The following is a 21,046-nucleotide window of genomic DNA, read 5'->3' on the forward strand; positions in this document are numbered from 1 at the left end:
TGGTGGTAGCAATCCGGAGGTTGTTCGTTCAAGCCCCACTCCAGGATTTAACCACATAAGCTAGGCCGACACTACAGTGCAGTACTGAGGGAGTACTCCACTGTCAGAGGTGCCGTCTTTCAGATGAGACTTTAATCTGCCTGCTCTCTCAGGTGAATGTAAAAGATCCCATGGCACTATTTGAAGAAGTGCGAATCCATCACACAGCCCCAGTTATAGGTGACTTGTCTTTCTACTCAGCCGAGGTTCCTCTGGGAAGAGCATTGTCTCTCACCTTTTACCTCCAATGCGACAATGCATTTGTAAACCTCCGTTGCTAACTGGTGTTGGTTTTCAGTGACATAGATGCTGAATAACTTCAGGGACATCTCGATCACAGCTGATTCCCAGATCCCAGAAGGAACCTTGAAGTCTCTTCGCGTTCAGGAGATTGCTCTGGAGGAAAGCCAGGTTTGCCATCTGGCCGTAGGTACAGATGCCACCTGGTTGTTGTGGGACTGTTGGCTAGGGCATGGGGCCTTTTTAAAAATATATATTCGTTCCTGGTATGTGGGCATCGCTGGCAAGGCCGGCATTTATTACCCATCACTAATTGCCCTCGAGGTGCTGGTGGTGAGCAGCCTTCTTGAACTGCAGAGGGCAATTAAGAGTCAACCACATTGCTGTGGGTCTGGAGTCACATATAGGCCAGACCGGGTAAAGACGGCAGATTTCCTTCCCTGAAGGACATTAGTGAGCCAGATGGGTTTTTACGACAATCCGGTAGTTTCATGGTCACCATTACTGATGCTAGTATTTAATTCCAGATTTATTTAATGAATTGAATTTAAATTCCCCAGCTGCCTGGGGTGGGATTTGAACTCACGTCTTCGGATCATTAATCCAGGCCACTGTGCTACCGTACCCGATGTAGGGTCCAATCAAAGTCATGCAGATTCCGCCTCATCGTACTCACCTTCACTTGTTCACTCAGTAAAACAATCTCCTCCTCAATTTGCTGCATTTTCTTCTGCGTCCTTTTCATCCAAAACAAAAGGAGCAAAAGCCAAGCCAGCCAAGCAGGCAGGAAGTCCCCCAGGGTCCGACTGCAGCAGCAGGTGCCTGGCCTGCAAGTTACGGAGGGAGACCCTGGGGCCGGTGCAGCTTAGGGCCTGGGCTGTGGCCCCAGGACAGTGCAGCTCAGGGCCTGGGCTGTGGCCCCAGGCCGGTGCAGCTCAGGGCCTGGGCTGTGGCCCCAGGACAGTGCAGCTCAAGGCCTGGGCTGTAGCCACAGACCGGTGCAGCTCAGGGCCTGGGCTGTGGCCCCAGGCCGGTGCAACTCAGGGCCCTGTGCAGGGAGCTCAGGCTGCAGGATTCCACTGGGCTGCAGCATCTCCAAAAACTTCCTTTTTGAAAGCGTTTGCTATAAAGATAAACCAGGGGCAATCCTCCCAAACCCATTTACATCGTCACTACATTCAGTGACCGTAATCTTTATACATGCTTCATATGTGCAGATATACAAACTACATCCCTCTTCTACGCCCAAAGTATGTAAAAATCATGCACCAGAACAGTGACATCCTCCTTGGAAGTACAGCATAGCGGGGATATTTAAACAGTGGGAAGAAAGAGGTTTTGAAATTTGCCATGCCTGATTGACTAAAAAGCAGGATGTCTAAATTAGCTAATAATGTGCCGAGAGGCACAGACGTTTTTTGCAGGTCTACCACATTGGATGACTGTTAGTCTGATCGACTATCAAGAACACTTCCACCAGAACTACTTTGAGTATTTAAAGGAACACTTTATTGCATATAGTCTCTGCAAAAGCAGTTTACAGAAGGCAATTGCACAACATAATGGGGCTAAAATAGAGACAGGTGCAGATGCTGCTCATTCACAGTGCATTCGGAAGAGGACATACTAGTTTTGTTGATTCAGCCAAGCTGGAATGATCATTCGGTGGAGACACAAGGGTTAATAGTCTTCAGCATTACCAGCAGCACGTCCTCACAGTAAGCGCCTCTAGACAGCGAGACCTCATCAGTGCAAAAGCTCTCATTCAGATTGGTCTACAAAGTGGTTTATGATGATTTTATGCTCTTCGTATTATGAAATTTGCATCACCGTCCAGGAAAATCCCGAGAACTCGTTCCTCCCCCCGCCTGAAATCCTGATAAGTGCCCCGGGCAAATGCCATTCTAGTTGAGAATGAGAATCAGTAAAATCTACCCGAACACGGTGGAAATGCACAGCAGATTGATCAACATCAGAACGAGTTGGACGAGTTAATTTTTCTGGTCGCACCTGAACAATTAACGTGTCGTCTCTCTTTCAGATACAGACCGGCCGACCTGTTGTGTGTTTCCAGCAAATTTGTTTCCATCGCAGCCGACCAGCACTGTTGGGATTTGTGCCTCCCAATCCCGTCACAGAGCGAAGTAACCTCGGAAATTAACACAGGTTTATTTCAAGATGGCAACAAGCATCTAATGATCTTAACATTGCTCAGTTGGTGGATCTAGAGCATAGCATGAGCGCGCACAGTTCATCTAAAGCAGATTTGTCTAGGACATTGTAAGTAGACATGGTGAAATTGCGCTCAGTGCTATTTCTGCCAAATGCGATACAGCAATTTGTACGCTATCCCCAGCGCTCCATTTTAAATGCATTCGTTAACCTATATAAAATAAACAGATTAGCAAATGGGTTCAAACAGCACACAACAGAATACAAATGCACCAAGACATTTGTTCCAAATGGCACCGAAAGAAATTCCACCCCAAAAATGTCTCAAATAAAAGGGGAACCGTCTTCATGAAAAAAGGATGTTTGGAAAAAAACTTCCTTTTTATTTGGTTGGGGGTGGGGAGGAAAAGAACCGGGAAATCCATGTGCCATCAAAATGGCGTGTCAATGCGTTTCGATGGTATTTGTACGCGTACTTTGTACGGAAACTAAAGCAAGTTTGCCACACACTTTCTTTCCGTGAAGTGTTTGCCTCTTTAATCACATTTGAGGCAAGCAGATGAAAAAAGGAAAGTGAAAAGGGTCACGCACCTCGAGGAAGACTGGGACACACAGGTGATACAGGGCGGACACATATATTAGAAGCTCTTTAATCAAGAAAGCAGCGGATTCCACCCGCTGGGTCCCCTATTGTATAATTCCGTTTGTACCTCAAGTAAAAGAATTCAGACACATTTGGGTTGAAATTGTGCCGTGATATTAATTTGCACGAGATTGCGCCATCCACCATTTAAAATGTATTTGTTAAAATAAATGGACAGAGAGATGTCCAAAAAGTGCTAACACATTCACTGCTAATATTTAACATCTCAATGTCAATCCCAGAGTCATAAACAGTCTGATTTTAATGAAATTGGACCAAGTAAAGGGAAAAGGATTATTTCTGCAAAATACTCACCAAGTGTCAATGTAAGAAAGAGAATTATAAAAAAAAGTCATTACAGTTTTGAGAAAGGACTTCCTGCTCCAATGAAGACTCCCTGTTTCAGGTGTCTTACCCTCCAGACCCCCTTAACTAGGCATCACTGACTGGAAGGAGCTGTCTGGAGTCTCTCCAAGACCCTCTCATTTAAGATGGCTTCACAGTGAATTGGGAACCTACCCAGTGCAACCCAATGACAGGACAGCACATTACTGCAACTTGGGAGAGCACTTTGAATAAAGTTTCCCCTAAACTGCTTCCCCTTTAAGCTGAAAGAGGTCAGGCTCCTTTGACAATTTATCTCCTTTATATCTCTTAATAATTGGGCCAGGTAGAGGAGAAAAGAATGATATCATGAAAGCGCCAGTTCCCAGATGTTATTCACGGACAGTGAAAGAATAAAGTGGCTTCAACGGTATTCTCATAACTAAGGTACAAACGTAAATCAGGATTTAACCAAACCATTTGATAAATCTCTTTGATAAAAGTCAGAAAATGCTGGAAAACACTCAGCCAGTCAGGCAGCATCTGTGGAGAGAGAAACAGTTAACCTTTCAGGTCGATTGACTTTTCATCAGAACTCTGCTGAAAAAGTCACCAGCCTGAAACGTTGATTCCATTTCTCTCTCCACAGATGCTGCCTGACCTGCTGAGTAGTTCCAGCATTTTCTGTTTTTATTTCAGATTTCCAGCGTCTGTGGAGTTTTGCTGCGGTTTTACTGTTTGAGAAAATATTTGGTCTTATTCATTCAGTTGGACTCTGGTCCCGGCGCGGTCATGGCTCTATGGTAACGCTGCTGTTGGTGACTCGCACACCATACCATCCTGCCCAGAACTGCGTGTCTCTCCCCTCATGTGAAAAGTAAACGTATCGAACACCAGGCCCATATTTCTCGAAAACGTGACTCATCTGTAACACAAGAAGTGCCGCCAGTTATCACAAGAGTGTGAAAGAATGATTTGAATGTGTGCTCGGCGCTACAGCTTTCACGGGGTGTGCAAGAATAAAGATAACTTAACGCAAGGCTAAAGCACACGGAACAAGGCGGCCCCAGGCCCCATTTCCAGCCTGTGCGGAGTTAGCTGATCTCCACCAGGGCAGCAGTGGAGGTAATACAACTGGTCTCCCCGCCTTGCATCCAAGGAGAGGGAAACATCAGGCAGGGTCCCTGCTCCTGGGAAGCTATCCATTGTCTCCTGAAACTGCATCCACGTGTCCATGGACAATGGGAAAAGGAAGGACCCTGTAAAGGAAAAAGCCATATTCCAAGAAATACACCATCCTATGAACAGATTTCTGATATTTATTAATACGTGACATACTGGGTTTAAAAGTCTGGAAAGCCTGAGCGACACAAGCTGTGTCAATACAGGCTTCTGAGATAAAATGAAGTGTTAACACAAGCTGTAAACGCCACACAAGCTTTTGAAGTGGGAATTGATTGTTAATACTGAGACAAAGACCCTATTGAAAAAGCAAAGGCTTGCTTCCGAAAAGTCTGCAGTTTGGAACCAACACAATAGCAATGCCCAAGTAAAGTGTTAAAAACTAACACTTTGAACAGGAACACAGAATATTAAAAAAAACGTGCCTTTGATAAAAGTAACATCAAATGAAAGACAGGAAACATAAGTCAGTAATATAACTAACTAAGATTGCTAGGAAAACCCTAGTTGAAGTGTTTTTGATTTACATGTTGTAAAAGATACCTAGTGCTTTTGATTTACATGTTGAAAAAGATACCTGCAGAACACCTTGAAAATATGACTTCAGTAGATACACCAAGCAATTATATTGTGTTTGTGTTGAACTTGGAACACATAGGAGTCACGACGTCTGATAATAACTAGTTAAGCCAATATTAAGAATTGAATGGAAGACCTTCAATAAAAATGACATCAGAGATAAATCTGTTGTAGCCATTTTATGATAAGTTTTTGAAACACCTATACAGTAGACAGGACTCAAGAGTTGGCAGCTGAAATGACAGTAAGAATAGAAAAGAATTAACAAAGAATGACTAGAGATAATTAGCTTACATCAGCAGAAAACTTTAAAGGATAAACCACTAAAAAAAGCTATAAAAAGAGAGCTTTTCAGATGGAAAGTCAGAAGGCGCTGGAAAGGGCAAGCGTTTCTCAACTTCAGAGGCAGTCTCTGTAAGTTTTTAATTTTTTTGAGTCTCGGGGATCAAAAAGGTACTCTTATTTGATTTTGGTGGATATTCTGGATTAAGAAATAATGGCCCAGAAATTCGGGTCTCCACGGGTGAGTACGCGCTGGGTACTCACCCGTAGGCCGAATGGAAGTGCCGGTTTTCTGCATGCACTGCACATGCGCGGGAAACCGGCATTTCCGATCCTCTGAACAAAGAGGTTCAGAGGTCGAACGCGCGCGCAAGGGAGGCTGCGCGTGCGCTTTGAACTTAGGTTTTTTTTGCAGGTTTTCCCGGGAGGGTAAGCCTGCAGTATTTACGCATTTAAAAAGCAGGCGCAAGGTAAGTGATCAATTAATTAAAATTAAAACATTTTTTCCACAGGTTTATTATTTTTATAAATGCTTTAAAAGCAAGGTAAGTTTATTTTTAGCCCCGTTAGAATATAAAATTATTTTTTTCAAAAATTTAAATTATTGTTTAAAATAGTTATTTAATGTAATTTATAGTTTATTTAAAAAGTGATTTTTAAAAAATTTATTTGAAGGTTTACTGCTATTTTGGGGCCCGTAGTATTTATAAGTTTTGACAGGTCTTCCTGTCAACCTTATGAATGGGCTTTTCCCTCCTCCGATTGGCTGCCCATGGCTCACGTGATCCCAGGGGATGCATCGCACTAACTACGCCCCTGGGACACGCAAGCACAGCGCGCCGGCAGCTGGGCCAGGCCCCGGAGCGGAATTCCACGGGGCCCTACAGCTCAACTGCCAGCGCGCAAGGTAAGTGCAGGTCGGGGGCTTACACTCGCGGGAAGGCCCCGACCCGAATTTCTGGGCCAATAAGAAATGTAAAAATGTACGAAGTTAAGATTCGAGAATAAGGATCTCTGAGAATAAGAAATGTAAGCTATTTGTATTTTGAACTGTTAAAATTGCGATTGACTCACAAGCTGTTAACTGAAAGTCGGTTCTTTAATAAATTTGTATATTTTTAGAATTGTCTCAATTAGTATTTCTGTATCAAACTCGTGAACTCAATCTCTGTATACTCTTTTGTGAGGAGTTGCAGAATTCTGGGGGGTTTTCCGGACCCTCAATATCCAGAAGGTTGCAGTCTAGTTAAACTTATTAAAAGTGCTATCTGGAGGACGGTAACATCTTCAGTCGTTCCTTTCCTTGAGAGAGAGATAGCCTGGACCTTTAGACCCAATTATGTATCTTATAGAATTCGGCTATCTCTAACTTTAGTTGAAGGTGAATGTCTGGGGAATACGCCTGATCTGGGGTAGCCCAAAAAGGGCTAGGACTATCCCTTCAACCCAACTCATAATGCCTTCTACAGTCGAATAGCTGGCCTATGCTGACAGTTGAGACTCACACATGAGGGAATAGCCGCGTGGGTGATGTACCACAGAGGGGAAAGGGGGAGAAAGGGCAGGGAAGAGGGAAGGGAAGATGGAGAGGGGAAGGGGGAAGAGCGAGTTGGAGTGAGAGAGGGAGAAGGGGGAGGGTGTGGAGAAAGAGCAGGGGAAGAGGAAGAGAAGAATGGAAGACAGGGAGATTGATCACAGAAGCTATCTTGGACACCACCCACTGGCTGAACACAGAGCAGAAACAACATTGACAGTGACGCGGTAATCAAAGGCTTATTTCCCTTCTAGTTACAGAAGCACTCGTTACCAAGATGAAAAAAACTCTAGATACAGAAAATGGGGGTAAAGCGTGAATAAAATGAGATACCTCGTTCCACTTTGCATCACTCCACTGTGGGATTGTGATCCTGCTTGGCTTGTACCTCCGGATGAGGGTCCGATCTTCAGACAGCAGCTCTACCACTAAGTTGTACACACACCCGCAGTCGCGTCTCGCTGCGTACCTGCCACCAGTGCAGAACGGTATTTCAATACTGCAGCTTAGGACAGTGCGCCAGCAGAGCAGCTCATACACAACCCTGTCCAGAATCATTCTTTAAGCTTACATAGAATTCACATCACAGAACCTGGTCTCTGCCAGTGTTTATGCTCCACATGAGACTCCTCCCACTTTCTTCACCTAACCCTAGTTGTATATCCTTCTACAGGAAACTTTCGATTAACCGGCCCCTAAATAACCGGAACGCTCTATCCACCGGCAAAATTCAGGAGTCGGTTCCGTTAACTTTTATTACCTTTTTAAACTCCATTTGTTGCTGTGCAAGGGTGTAGCTGAAGCTGTTGCTAAGCTACAGAGATGCTTGCAACTTGTGCCCATTGTTTTGAAGCTGAACAGGGTTTGTTGCTTTATACGGAGCTCTCAGCTCCGTATCTTTCACTATAGCGTTCAGTTATCCGGAATTGTTGATGAACCGGCACCAGGTCGGTCCCGCCCGTGCCGGATACCAGAAAGTTTCCTGTATTCTATACACAGACCATTAAAACCCCTCAATTGCTTTCCAACTTGTAACTAATTTTTGGGTATAGATTATTCTATATATAAACTACTTACGCCCAATTAGTGTTCCGTCTGTAACTTACTCCCCCTGTACAGAATAGTATTCTTGACCCATCATGAATTTGCTTTAATCTTTCTGCTTAAATCTGACATTTAATTTCTACCGAATGGTATTGGTCACTTTCTCACATTGTGGACATCCAATCAAGTATTACTGGTTGGAAGGATCAATACTTACCAATCACGCACCACAATTTTAGGCTGAATTTTATCAAGCAGATTTCCCCAAAGTCCATTTGCCACCAAATCAATGGTCTGAGATTTCTGACATAATCTGCCAGAGAAAAACACAAGAGCACAAACAGACTGCGTTTAAAAGAAAGAACTTGCATTTCTATAGCGCCTTTCATGACCCCAGGACGTCCCAAAGCGCTTTACAGCTAATGAAGTACTTTTTGAAGTGCAGTCACTGTTGTAATGTAGGAAACGCGGCAGCCAATTTGCACACAGCAAGCTCCCACAAACAGCAATGGGATAATAACCAGATCATTTTTTTTTTTTTTTAAAGTGATGTTGGTTGAGGGATAAATATTGACCGCGGAGATCTCCCCTGCTCTTCTTCAAAATAGTGCCATTTTACGACCACCAGAGAGGGCAGACGGGGCCTCGGTTTAACGTCTCATCCGAAAGGCGGCACCACCGACAGTGCAGCACTCCCTCAGCACTGCACTGAAGTGTCAGCCTACAATATGTGCTCAAGCCCCCGAAGTGGGACTTGATACCACAACCTTCTGACTCAGGGAGTGGGCGTGCTACCACTCAGCCATGGCTGACCCAGTAAAACAAGTCAAAGGGCAAGCTCCCCTGTGACTCCGTTGGTAGATGCACCGCCAGAGTGGAGCTAAGCTGCACAGACGAGGGAGGTGCCGAGAATGGCCCTCAGTCCATGCTGAGCTAGCTGATGAGCCTAACCCCAACTGAGATCAGCCATTGCGATCAGCCGGGTCTGTGTGGCTCTGCACCATACTCACTGGTGCAGTTACCCATCGAGGTATCCGCACTTCCTTTTTTTAACAACCACTTGTGTCAACCCTGCCCTCCTCAAAGAGGACAATAGGATGGGCAAGCTCAAAACCAACGCCATATCCTTGCAGCATGGCAGTAAGTAGAGAACCTTCAACCAGTTAACATTAAAACAACATTTTTTAATTTAAACACCAAAGTGAAGGGTAAAGGCCCAAATTGTAGGCGAACAGGATGAAGGAGGGAAAAAACAAAGGAAAGCAGGAAACAAAAGGGAAATCAGGACTCAACGGTCAGGGTGTCAACAAGCTCCGGTTATAAAAGCTTGTAGATTGTCTGAGGAAGGGAAGACTAAGAGAAGCAATGACTGGAGGTGCTGGAAGGAATGTATTAGAGTGGAAGATGGTGCACTGAGTCTTGAGTTCAACACAGTGAGAATGATGGGAGGATGGAGAATGTGTAGGCCAGTGTATTATCAGTTAAGGAGGAACAAGAGAAGAGAGTTCGAGGAGCCTTGACCTTAGTACTACTGACCGGGGGTGGGGGGTGGGGGGGGGGGGGGGGGGGGGGGAAGGAGAGAGAAAGCTTGCAATGGAGAGATCAAAGTTCAGAGGCGAGAACTGCCCTATAAGATGGCATTCCATCTCGGGGTTCAAGAACAGTAAGAGAAGGATCTAACCGGATGTGGGAGCAATATTCGGGACTCAGACGGACTTAAGTTTCATACAGAGCTATAAATTGTTGAGGGAAGAAGAAAGGTTTGACACGAGCTTCCTGAAGGCAGCTTGAGCAATGGTGTAAGTGTAGGAATTGCACTTCCATTTGACATCAGAGGAGGCAGTGAGGCCAAGAATGTCAATAGGGAGGGAGGACTTGGCATGAGCTCTCCTCGACAGTCACTGTGCTATGGAGTTCTTACCCATAAGATGTCACAAAATAGTTTTTTACATTTCTGTTAGGAAAGTTTTCGCCATGGCCCCCTGGTAAGGTTTCTATTCGCCATTCATCTCCACCATTAACATCAATGGTCCAAAACTGAAAATTTTCTGTAACAGACAATAAAATCAGGCAATGAAGGAAGAACTTGCATTTATGCTGCATCCTACTGCATCACTCAGCAGTGTCCCAAACCGCTTTATGTGCATTTAGATGATGATGAAGGGAATAGATTGTGTTTGTGTACACAGTTTATTTCAACTGAATATGTTAGGGAGGACCAGGGTCACTATCGCAAGTTATGCAAGGCCAGATCGAGGTTAGGTGTCAGGAGCTGGTTTCTTTTCCCCCAGAGAACAGTGGGCCTCTGGAACAGGCTGCCGACTCGTGCGGTGATTCGCTGAAATCCTTCGAGCGCAAGCTGGACCTGTTTCTGGCCGATCACCTTGTACAAGAGGAAGGTGCTGTACGACATTAATCAGGACCAGAGTGATCACCTGAGGGGGTCGGAGAGAAATTGTCCAGGTGTTATTTCCCTTAAATGGCCTGGGTTTTTTTAAAAATCGGGTTTTTCACCTCTCCCGGGAGATCACTAAACTTTCAGGTGGGGTGGGGAGTGTATATATTATGACGCACAAAGCATTGCAGTTGTGTTGAAAAGGCTGGATGGACCAGTGGGGCTTTTCCTGCCCGTCATTGTAAATAGGAAGTAGAGGCCGAAGGGGGAAGGGTTATTGTTTTGCAATGCATTACCAGTAGCTCAATTCTGGATATCCCCTCAAAATAATCTTGATTTTTTTTTTTTTAATTTCCCCTCCGCTCCCGAAGGTGCTTGCTCATGCTCTCTATCGATTTTCAATCACTGGCAAGTCTTCAATGATCTCAGCCAATTGACCCTTCACATGCGAGACTGGACAGCGAGCGACGGCAGGCTATTTGACCATGGGTGAATCATAACTGTCAGGCAACATCCAAACACACCCACAGTCTGCAGCAGGAGTCACAGGATGGCAATCAGGAGCAGATCCACCCGAACCCATGGGCACTGAGGGAATGATCGAATCCCAAGCGTGACTCCCTGACTGAGGTCAGCTAGGGCCTTCTGAAAATTAGTTTTAAGTGCGCAATAGCTTTAAAAGCGGTGCGTGTCTGAACATTTTTCCATGGCGTTACATAGTATTTACAGCACAGAAACAGGCCATTCGGCCCAACAGGTCCGTGCTGGTGTTTCTGCTCCACACGAGACTCCTCCCACCCCTCTTCATCTCACTCCATCAACATATCCTTCTATTCCTTTCGCCCTCATTCCAGATTCCCCTTAAATGCATCGATGCTAGTCGCCTCAACTACTCCTTGTGATACCGAGTTCCACATTTATCAACTTGAATTTATATAGCGCCTTTAACGTAGTAAAACGTCCCAAGGCGCTTCACAGGAGCGTTATCAAATAAAATGACACCGAGCCACATAAGGAGATATTAGGGCTGGTGACCAAAAACTTGGTCAAAGTGATAGGTTTTAAGGAGCATCTTAAAGGAGGAGAGAGAGGCGGAGAGGTTTAGGAAGGGAATTCCAGAGCTTATGGCCTAGGCAGCTGGAAGCACGGAAGGGATGCGCAAGAGGCCAGAATTGGAGGAGCGCAGAGATCTGGGAGGGTTGTAGGAGGTTACAGAGATAGGGAGGGGCGAAGCCATGGAGGGGTTTGAAAACAAAAATTTTAAAATCGAGGCATTGCTGGACCGGGAGCCAATGTAGGTCATCGACACAGGGCTGATGGGTGAACGAGACTTGGTGCAATTTAGGAGGCGGGCAGCAGAGTTTTAGTTGAGCTCAAGTTTATGGAGGGTGGAAGGTGGGAGGTTGTCCAGGAGTGCTTTGGAATAGTCAAGTCTAATGGTAACAAAGGCATCGATGAGGGTTTCTGCAGCAGATGAGCTGAGGCAGGGGTGGAGACAGGCGATGTTATGGAGGTGGAAGTAGGCGGTCTTGGTGATGGCGCAGATATGCGATCGGAAGCTCATCTCAGGGTCAAGTACGACACCAAGGTTGCGAACAGTCTGGTTCAGCCTCACAGTTGCCAGGGTCGATGGCTAGAGAACGGAGTTTGTGGCAGGGACCGAAGACAATGACTTTAGTCTTCCCAGTATTCAGTTGGAGGAAATTTCTGCTCATTCAGGACTGGATGTCGGAAAAGCAGCGTGAGAAATCAGCGACAGTGGACGGCTTGAGAGAGGTGGTGGCGAGATAGAGCTGGGTATCGTCAGCGTACATGAAGAACCTGACGTGTTTTTTGGATGATATCACCGAGGGGCAGCATGTAGATGAGAAATAGGAGGGGGCCAAGGATAGATCCTCGGGGGACTGCAGAGGTAATGGTGTGGGAGCGTGAAGAGAAGCCATTGCAGGTGATTCTCTGGCTATGGGGGAAGAATGGTGTGGTCAACCGTGTCAAAGGCTGCAGACAGGTCGAGAAGAATGAGGAGGGATAGTTTACCACGGTCACAGTCACATAGGATGTCTTTTGTGACTTCGATAAGTGAGGTTTCAGTACTGTGGCAGGGTGGAAACCTGATCGAGTTCCGGGAAAGATGGGCATGGGATTCTAAACACTCTCTGGGTAAAGAAGTTTCTCCTGAATTCCCTATTGGATTTAATAGTGACTATTTTATATGGCCAGAGTTCTGGTCTCGCCCACAACTGGAAACATCTTCGCTAAGTCTACTCTATCAAACCCTTTCATAATCTTAAAGGTCTCTCTCAGGCCATCCCTCAATCTTCTCTTTTTTTAGAGAAAAGAGCCCCAGACAGTTCAATCTTTCCTGATAAGTATAACCCCTCAGTTCTGGTATCATTCCAGTAAATCTTTTTTGTGCCTTCTCCAGTGCCTCTATATCCTTTTTATAATATGGAGACCAGAACTCTTCACTGAACTCCAAGTGTGGTCTAACCACGGTTCGACACGTGTTTAACGTTACTTCTCTGCTTACGTCATCTAGAAATGAACTGCAGTACAGGAAACTCTCGATTTACCGGCACCTAAATAACCGGAAATCTGTTAACCGGCAAAATTCAGGAGTAGGTTCAGGTAAGTTTTACTTCATATTAGTGGCCTGTTCCTGGATCTGTGGCCGGGTTCCTGCACCTGTTGCTAAGCAACAGGGACGCTTGGATCTTGTGGTCGGAGTTCCTGAACCTGTTGCTAAGCAACAGGGAAGCCTGGATTTGTTGCTGTGTATGGCGCTCTGTACCTTTTACTATACCTCTCCGTAATCCGGACTTTTTGATAAACCGGCACCACGCCAGTCCCGTTGGTGCCGGATAAAAAAAGTTTCCTGTGCTTTGTTTGCTTTTTTTTTTTAAAATGGCCTTATTAAACTGCATCGCTACTGTGTGATTTGTGTATCTGTACCCCCAGATCCCCGTTCGTCTACCACATTTAGACACTTACTTTCCCAAAGGGTATGTGGCCTCCTACCAAAATATACCAACTCACACTTATCTATATTGAAGTCCATTTACCAATTACACGCCCATTCTGAAAGTTTATTAATGACCTTCCTGTATTTTGTCACAGTCCTCGGTATTAACTACACCCCCTAATTTGGTGTCATCCGCAAATTTTGAAATTGTACTTCCGATTCCCGAGTCCAAATCGTTTATGTAAATGGTGAACATCAGTGGTCCCAGCACTGATCCTTGTGGAACACCACTTTTCACCATTTGCCAGTCTGAGAAACTGCCATTAACCCCTAGTCTCCGTTTTCTGTTTTGTAGCCATTACTTCAATTTGTTGTGGGAATGTCCGTAGCAGACGGGGGAGTGGAATGTGGCGGGGCTAATGAAAGACCATGCCTCGGTCTCTCAAACACCGACTCCATCCAGTAGCCCCCGGAAAAATCTTTAAACAAGTACATAAACATTGAATACAACAGCAAAATACTGCGGATGCTGGAAATCTGAAATAACAACAGAAAATGCTGGAAACACTCAGCAGGCCAGGCAGCATCCGTGGAGAGAGAAAGAGTTAACGTTTTAGGCCTGTGACCCTTCAAGGGTCCCAGACCTGAAACGTTAACTCTGTTTCTCTCTCCACGGATGCTGCCTGGCCTGCTGAGTGTTTCCAGCATTTTCTGTTGTTGTTTCAGATAAACATTGGAGTTACTTTTATAAGGGACACTTCAGGCTGAGGGCCTGGAACGTATATTGCATTAAATAAAACGCAGCTTGGCAACAGGCCACTCACACCACAAATATTCTGTGTACGCCAGCTCATTAAATATATTTAAGAGGGAATTAGATATATTTCTACGGGCAAAAGGGGTTAAGGGTTACGGAGAGAAGGCGGGGACGGGATACTGAATTAAAGGATCAGCCATGATCTCATCGAATGGCGGAGCAGGCACGAAGGGCCGAATGGCCTACTCCTGCTCCTATCTTCTATGTATCTATGTATTCTGGACACATCGTCAGAAAATGCCAATTAAACAGTCCCACCTTTCTGATTAAAAAAAAACTAATCATAAAAGAAAACGAAAAAAAAAACACCCATCTTGTCATTAAACTATTTATTTTTCAAACTGAAGAACCTTGGGTGAAGGGCTGAGGCCCACAGGGCAGGGCTGCACCGGGGTTGAAAAAAAAGAGTAGAATGGTGGACCAGATAGATTTATAAACGGTTGTGTGACATCAAGCCTGGGTTTTTAAAGCCTGTAGCTGGTCGGAAGAAGGGAACACTGAAGGAGGTAATGCGATTCTTAGTTTAGAGGTTCTGGGAGAGAATGGCCCCGCTATTTACAGGGAGGTTGAAAATGGCCGAGGCCGGGGACGTGAAGTCCCTGCTGATCTTAACGGCAGAACCTCATTATCATCTTGTAGGTCCGCCTCGGGTCAGAAGGGCAGCCTGACCAGCGGGCGGGAGAGAACACCAGCCGGAGATCCTTGGGGACGGTCGCTGGCAATTGGCGGGGGGGGGGGGGGCGCCTTGAGGGGCTGGGAGGAGAGTACGCCTGCCGTTTACCTTGTGGAGCCGGCAGCTCCCGCCTCCCTTTCACTGCCGAGTTTCCCCACCTCTGGGAAACCTGGGTAGCAGCAGTTAACATCAAGTCGGGCTCCCAATCGCCCTGTGGGAGCCCAAGTTAAATATGTTAATAAGCGTCCCGCCTCTCCACGGCGGGATGCTCGGACGTCCCGATATCCAGCGCCATAAAAATGGCGGCAGGCGAGAGCGCGCGACGAGTTGGGGGTCACGTTCCGCGCATTTCACTTTTTGACCCCCCCTCTCGCCCGTCGTGGGTTAATAGCGAGGCCAATGAGATAGTACAGGAGATGGTACGATTAAAATGATTAATCTTAACCTTAACACTTAACTCAACCTGCGCTTGCGGGGAGGAGGATGGGAAATGGGAGGGGCAATGACCACAGTAGCATCAGTAATAGAGAGAACCATTTGAATGAACCCCACCGCTCAAAGGCAGCCTAATTTTTTTTTATTAATTATCATTTTGTGCCATTGTATAGAAATCGGGACCACCATATTGTTCAAGCCCCATTTGTAGGATCCCTTTTCACCTCTTGCCCCTTTACAGACACAAACCCATGCATTGGACTCCTAGCTGGTTACCATTCAACACAGGCCTAGGCCCCTTTGTAAACAGTAGATGGATTCAGAAAGGATCAATGAGCCTAGCCGAGTGCAACATAAACACCGAGGAGAAACTTAAACAGAGCACCCACCTTCCGCATAAGGGTTTTTAAGCAAATTCCTCATCATGGGTTTCAGGAAATAAAATTTCCTCCAGTCGTCTGGGGATACATCCCAGTTCCTTTTGAAATATCCTTCACGAAGACACTTCCCCTTCCAAACGTGCATCCTGTCCAGCAACTCCTTCCACATCCGGCAGACCAGTCGGCAAGTCAAAACCAACTCTTTAGCAGGAACATGGGTTAAGATCTCCACCAGGACATCCTCGTGCAAGTCTCCTATAGTGGCCATCCTTTGAAAGGGGGGTGCTTTCCACCCCCCCGCGTGCCTCGAGGTCGAATGTCTTTTGGGCTGTAAACCAAAAGATCCGAGGTTAGAAAAGGATTCATTTCTGAACAAATGTTTTGCTCTTTTCTTCCATCGTCTCCCCTCAGAGTCGGAAGGTCGTGGGTTCAAGTCCCGCTCCAGAGACTTGAGCTACATAAACTAGGCTGACACTCCAGTGCAGTGCTGAGGGAGTGCCGCACTGTCGGAGGTGTCGTTTTTCAGATGAGACGTTAAACCGAGGACCCGTCTGCTCTCTCAGGTGGGCGTAAAAGATCCCATGGCCACTATTTCAAAGATCAGGGAAGTTCCCACAGGTGTTCTGGCCAATACTTGTCCCTCAACCAACACCTAAACACAGATTATCTGGTCATTATCACATTACAACAGTGATTACACTTCAAAAGTACTTCATTGACTATAGAAACATAGAAGATAGGAGCAGGAGTAGGCCATTCGGCCCTTCGAGCCTGCTCCGCCATTCAACGAGATCATGGCTGATCATCCAAACCCTAGCACCCGGTCCCTACACCGGCAGCCACTAACCACTATGCCACCGTGCTGCCAAATGACTATGGATCTCATTGGAATGTCCTGAGGTCGTGAAAGGCACTATATAAATGAAATAGCAACTTGTATTTATATAGCACCTTTAACGTAGTAGAACGTCCCAAGGCGCTTCACAGGAGCGATTATCAAACAAGATTCAACACCGAGCCACATAAGGAGATATTAGGGCAGGTGACCAAAAGCTTGGTCAAAGAGGTAGGTTTTAAAGAGTGTCTTAAAGGAGGAGAGAGAGGTAGCGAGGCAGAGAGGCTTAGGGAGGGAATTCCAGAGCTTAGGGCCTTGGCAACTGAAAGCACGGCCACCAATGGTGGAGCGATGAAAATCGGGGATGCGCAAGAGGCCAGAATTGGAGGAGCGCAGAGATCTCGGAGGGTTGTAGGACTGGAGGAGATTACAGAGATAGGGAGGGGGCGAGGCCATGGAGGGATTTGTAAAAAGGATGAGACTTTTAAAATCAAGGCGTTGCCAGACAGGGAGCCAGTGTAGGTCAGTGAGCACTGGGGTGAGTTAGGACACAGGCAGCAGAGTTTTGGTTGAGTTCAAGTTTATGGAGGGCGGAAGATGTGATGCCAGCAAGGAGAACGTTGGAATAGTCAAGTCTAGAGAGAACAAAGGCGTAGACTAGGGTTTCGTCACCATACTTGATGAACTGAGGTGGGGCGGAGCCATGCGATGTTACGGAGGTGGAAGTAAGCGGACTCAGACAGTGACCAGGGAGAGTGATAGAGTCGGTGACTAGGGAACAAAATTTGCAGCGGGCACCAAAGACAATGGGGGAAAAATTGAGTCATGCTCCCTTTGGGACGCTAACTTCGCCTCGCACCCGAAAATATTAGCGGCCCCACAGCCAAAATTCATCGGTAGCGCCCCAAGAGGGAAGCGGGGCACTACTGGAAGCGCCCCACCTCCCTCTTTGGATGCTGCGAAGGAATATCGCTGCAACACGTCACGCCGTGGCACGCAGGCCTTCCTCCCCTTCTTAAAGGGGAGGGGCCTTGCGCAGCGCGACCCGGGGCCCAGCTGGGCCACCAGGGATCGGAGTGCCAGCAAAAGAGCCTGGCACTCATGAGAAGTGCCAGCACTCACGGGGCTGAAAGGGAGACCGGGGACGGCAACGGGGGCAGGTGCTGGCTGGTGCAACAAAAATGGCCGCCCGGCACCTCGCCTTTAATTAGCGCCGCCCCGGCCGCAGGTAGGCCCCCCAACCCCGTCGGACATAGCGTCCGGCGGTAAGTCAGGGGCGCTACCGAAGATTGCAGCCGGTGCGTGAGTGGTGTGCTGCGCACGGCGATGACGTCATCGGCGGCGGCGCAGTGCCGCGGGGCGTTAACGGTTACCACCGCCACTAACCTCCCGCTGAATTTTGCGGGAGGCGTTGGCGGCGCCACGCCGAGGCGCCTCTTAGGGCGCTAACTGGAGGCGCAAAGCAACCGAATTTTTCTCCCAATGCCTTCGGTCTTCCCATATCTAGTCGGAGGAAATCTCTGCTCATCCAGGACTGGATGTCGGACAAGCAGCGTGAGAAATCAGCGACCGTGGAGGGGTCGAGAGAGGTGGTGGTGAGGTCGAGCTAGGTGTCGTCTGCGTACATGTGGAACCTGACCTTGTGTATCCGGATGATGTCACCGAGGGGCAGCATGTAGATGAGAAATAGGAGGGGGGGCCAAGGATAGATCCTTGGGGGAACTCCAGAGATAATGGTGCGGGAGCAGGAAGTGAAGCCATTGCAGGTGATTCTCCGGTTATGACTGGATAGATCGGAATGGAACCAGGCGACTGCAGCCCCACCCAGCTGCTGCTGTTGTTTAAATAAAAATCTTTCTTTTCTCCTCCCCCAAAAGGATCCTGTTCCACAGGTGCTGCTGGGCCTCCAGTACCTTGCCCTGCAACTAAACCGCACGCAACAAATATTTCGAAGAAGAGCAGGGGAGTTCTCCCTGGTATCCTGGCTGTAAAGCGCTTTGGGACAGCCTAAGATTGTGAAAAGCGCTACAGAAATGCAAATCTTCCTTTCTAAATTATGTTTAAGACTATAGACCATCACACGCAATACTGGACCCAGGAGATAATCTGCAGGTAACAATACAATGAGGTACTTCATACCAAACAGCTCGAGGTCAAATTCTAACTCTATACCTGCGCTCACCTATTTAAGAGTTCAGGCACACTGCTCAGAAAATGGTGCTTGCAAACAATAGGAAAACTAAACACACAAATCAATGATATAAATGGTGAACACAATCATTATTCTGACCCTTCCTCCACCCCTTCCATTTATATTACCAGCCTGCCTTTGGAGAAGGTGCTATAATATAAAAGGAGCCTGTGGGTAGGCCCAGGGGGGTAGTGAACACTATCTCACAAGATGGGGGGGGGGGCTCTCCCCTTACCCTGGGGGGGGGCTCTCCCCTTACCCTGGGGGGGGGGGGGCTCTCCCCTTACCCTGGGGGGGGGGGGGGGGCTCTCCCCTTACCCTGGGGGGGGGGGGGCTCTCCCCTTACCCTGGGTGGGGGGGGGGCTCTCCCCTTACCCTGGGTGGGGGGGGGGGCTCTCCCCTTACCCTGGGGGGGGGGGGGCTCTCCCCTTACCCTGGGGGGGGGGGGGCTCTCCCCTTACCCTGGGGGGGGGGGGGGGCTCTCCCCTTACCCTGGGGGGGGGGGGCTCTCCCCTTACCCTGGGGGGGGGGGGGGCTCTCCCCTTACCCTGGGGGGGGGGGGGCTCTCCCCTTACCCTGGGGGGGGGGGGTGCTCTCCCCTTACCCTGGGGGGGGGGGGCGCTCCCCTTACCCTGGGGGGGGGGGGGGCTCTCCCCTTACCCTGGGGGCGGCTCTCCCCTTACCCTGGGGGGGGGGCTCTCCCCTTACCCTGGGGGGGGGCTCTCCCCTTACCCTGGGGGGGGGGGGCTCTCCCCTTACCCTGGGGGGGGGGGGGCTCTCCCCTTACCCTGGGGGGGGGGGGGGGCTCTCCCCTTACCCTGGGGGGGGGGGCTCTCCCCTTACCCTGGGGGGGGGGGGGCTCTCCCCTTACCCTGGGGGGGGGGGGCTCTCCCCTTACCCTGGGGGGGGGGGGGCTCTCCCCTTACCCTGGGGGGGGGGGGCTCTCCCCTTACCCTGGGGGGGGGGGCTCTCCCCTTACCCTGGGGGGGGGCTCTCCCCTTACCCTGGGGGGGGGGGGCTCTCCCCTTACCCTGGGGGGGGGGGGCTCTCCCCTTACCCTGGGGGGGCTCTCCCCTTACCCTGGGGGCTCTCCCCTTACCCTGGGGGCTCTCCCCTTACCCTGGGGGGGGGGGGGGGGGGGCTCTCCCCTTACCCTGGGGGGGCGGGCTCTCCCCTTACCCTGGGGGGCGGGCTCTCCCCTTTACCCTGGGGGGGGGGCTCTCCCCTTACCCTGGGGGGGGGGGCTCTCCCTTTACCCGGGGGGGCGGCGAACACCGCAGCGACCGCCGGCAGGTGCCCGGTGTTTCGGGCGGAGGCTGGGGATTGCGCTGCCGGGCCCCGGGTCTGGGTCTCTCTCTGTCTCCGGGCCCCTGGGGCTGGGCCGGGGCTGGGATCCCTGGGTCTGGGTCCGGGGCCCCGGGTCTCTCTCTGTCTCCGGGCCCCGGGTCTCTCTCTGTCTCCGGGCCCCGCTCCTTACCCACCGCTGCCAGCTCCGCTCGCTCAGTTTCGCCGCTGACTTCACGGAGCGTCAGTTTCCTCCTGACCTGCCGCCGATCCACAAACTACTTCTGGGTCTGGCGCTCCTTTCGCTTTCGGAGTCCAGCCTCATTCCTCCCCCAATTCACTCATTGCAAAACAGAAATTGCGAGCAAAACAGTTTGCAAACACAGATTAATTAATATATATATATATATAATTAAAACTTGTACATGGTGGAAACGTGAGATTAAAAAAACAGGAAATCCGCAGCCTTTGTGGCGACAACAGTTGCAATAAAGGGCCTACGAGTGTGTTTTTTTTGGCAATTTGACCCGAGACTGACCATGATTTAAAGATGGGACTTATTTTTTATATGGGCGGGGCAGTCTCTCCCAAAAATGTTTTGGTTTTTTTAATGACACTTTTATTTAGTGCATTTTCGTACACCCGGTTAATAGGCAGTAGACTGGGTTAGACCTGGGGTTTGGGGTTTTTTTTGTTCTTGAGCAGAGGAGATTTCAAAGGAAACCCACCTCTCCCTTTTTGTACGAATGGGAGAGGGGCCTTCTCTCTGCTCAATCATCAATTAAATATGAAAATGAGGTGCCTCTCAAAAAGAGAGAGTGTGTGAGGGGGAGTGAAGGAGGGAGGCTGCACGGGCGGGTCGCCACCCAGCGATGGTGGGTGCTTGCAGGGGTACAGTCTCCAATGGAATTGCAAAGTCTGTATAACAGCAGAAAATGCTGGAAACACTCAGCAGGTCAGGCAGCATCCGTGGAGAGAGAAACAGAGTCAGGGTTTCGGACCTGCGACCCTTCGTCAGAACTGGGAAAAGTCAGA

The 21,046-nt window shown here is 48.6% G+C and overlaps 1 protein-coding gene across 3 annotated transcripts; it reads right to left on the reverse strand.

Moving 5' to 3' along the window:
• Positions 1-1,765: 1,765 nt before the first annotated feature.
• Positions 1,766-20,404, reverse strand: LOC147100525 (F-box only protein 6-like). 3 transcript variants are annotated; one of them, XM_085966867.1, is made up of 6 exons: positions 20,205-20,400; positions 15,711-16,029; positions 9,961-10,087; positions 8,257-8,352; positions 7,329-7,464; positions 1,766-4,343 (listed from the first exon to the last, which is right to left on the reverse strand). In XM_085966867.1, the coding sequence occupies exons 2-6, from the start codon at positions 15,967-15,969 to the stop codon at positions 4,209-4,211; spliced, it is 753 nt and encodes a 250-aa protein (XP_085822993.1). In that variant the 5' UTR covers positions 15,970-16,029; positions 20,205-20,400; the 3' UTR covers positions 1,766-4,208. The 3 variants fall into 3 exon arrangements, with proteins under 3 accessions (XP_085822993.1, XP_085822992.1, XP_085822995.1); XM_085966866.1 differs by having other exon boundaries at positions 20,209-20,399; XM_085966869.1 differs by lacking the exon at positions 1,766-4,343 and adding an exon at positions 4,350-5,412 and having other exon boundaries at positions 20,209-20,404.
• Positions 20,405-21,046: the final 642 nt, after the last annotated feature.

Source organism: Somniosus microcephalus, chromosome 25 (genome assembly GCF_052327205.1).
Source record: "Somniosus microcephalus isolate GS21.2 chromosome 25, FLI_Smic_1.0, whole genome shotgun sequence".
Lineage (NCBI taxonomy): Eukaryota > Metazoa > Chordata > Chondrichthyes > Squaliformes > Somniosidae > Somniosus > Somniosus microcephalus.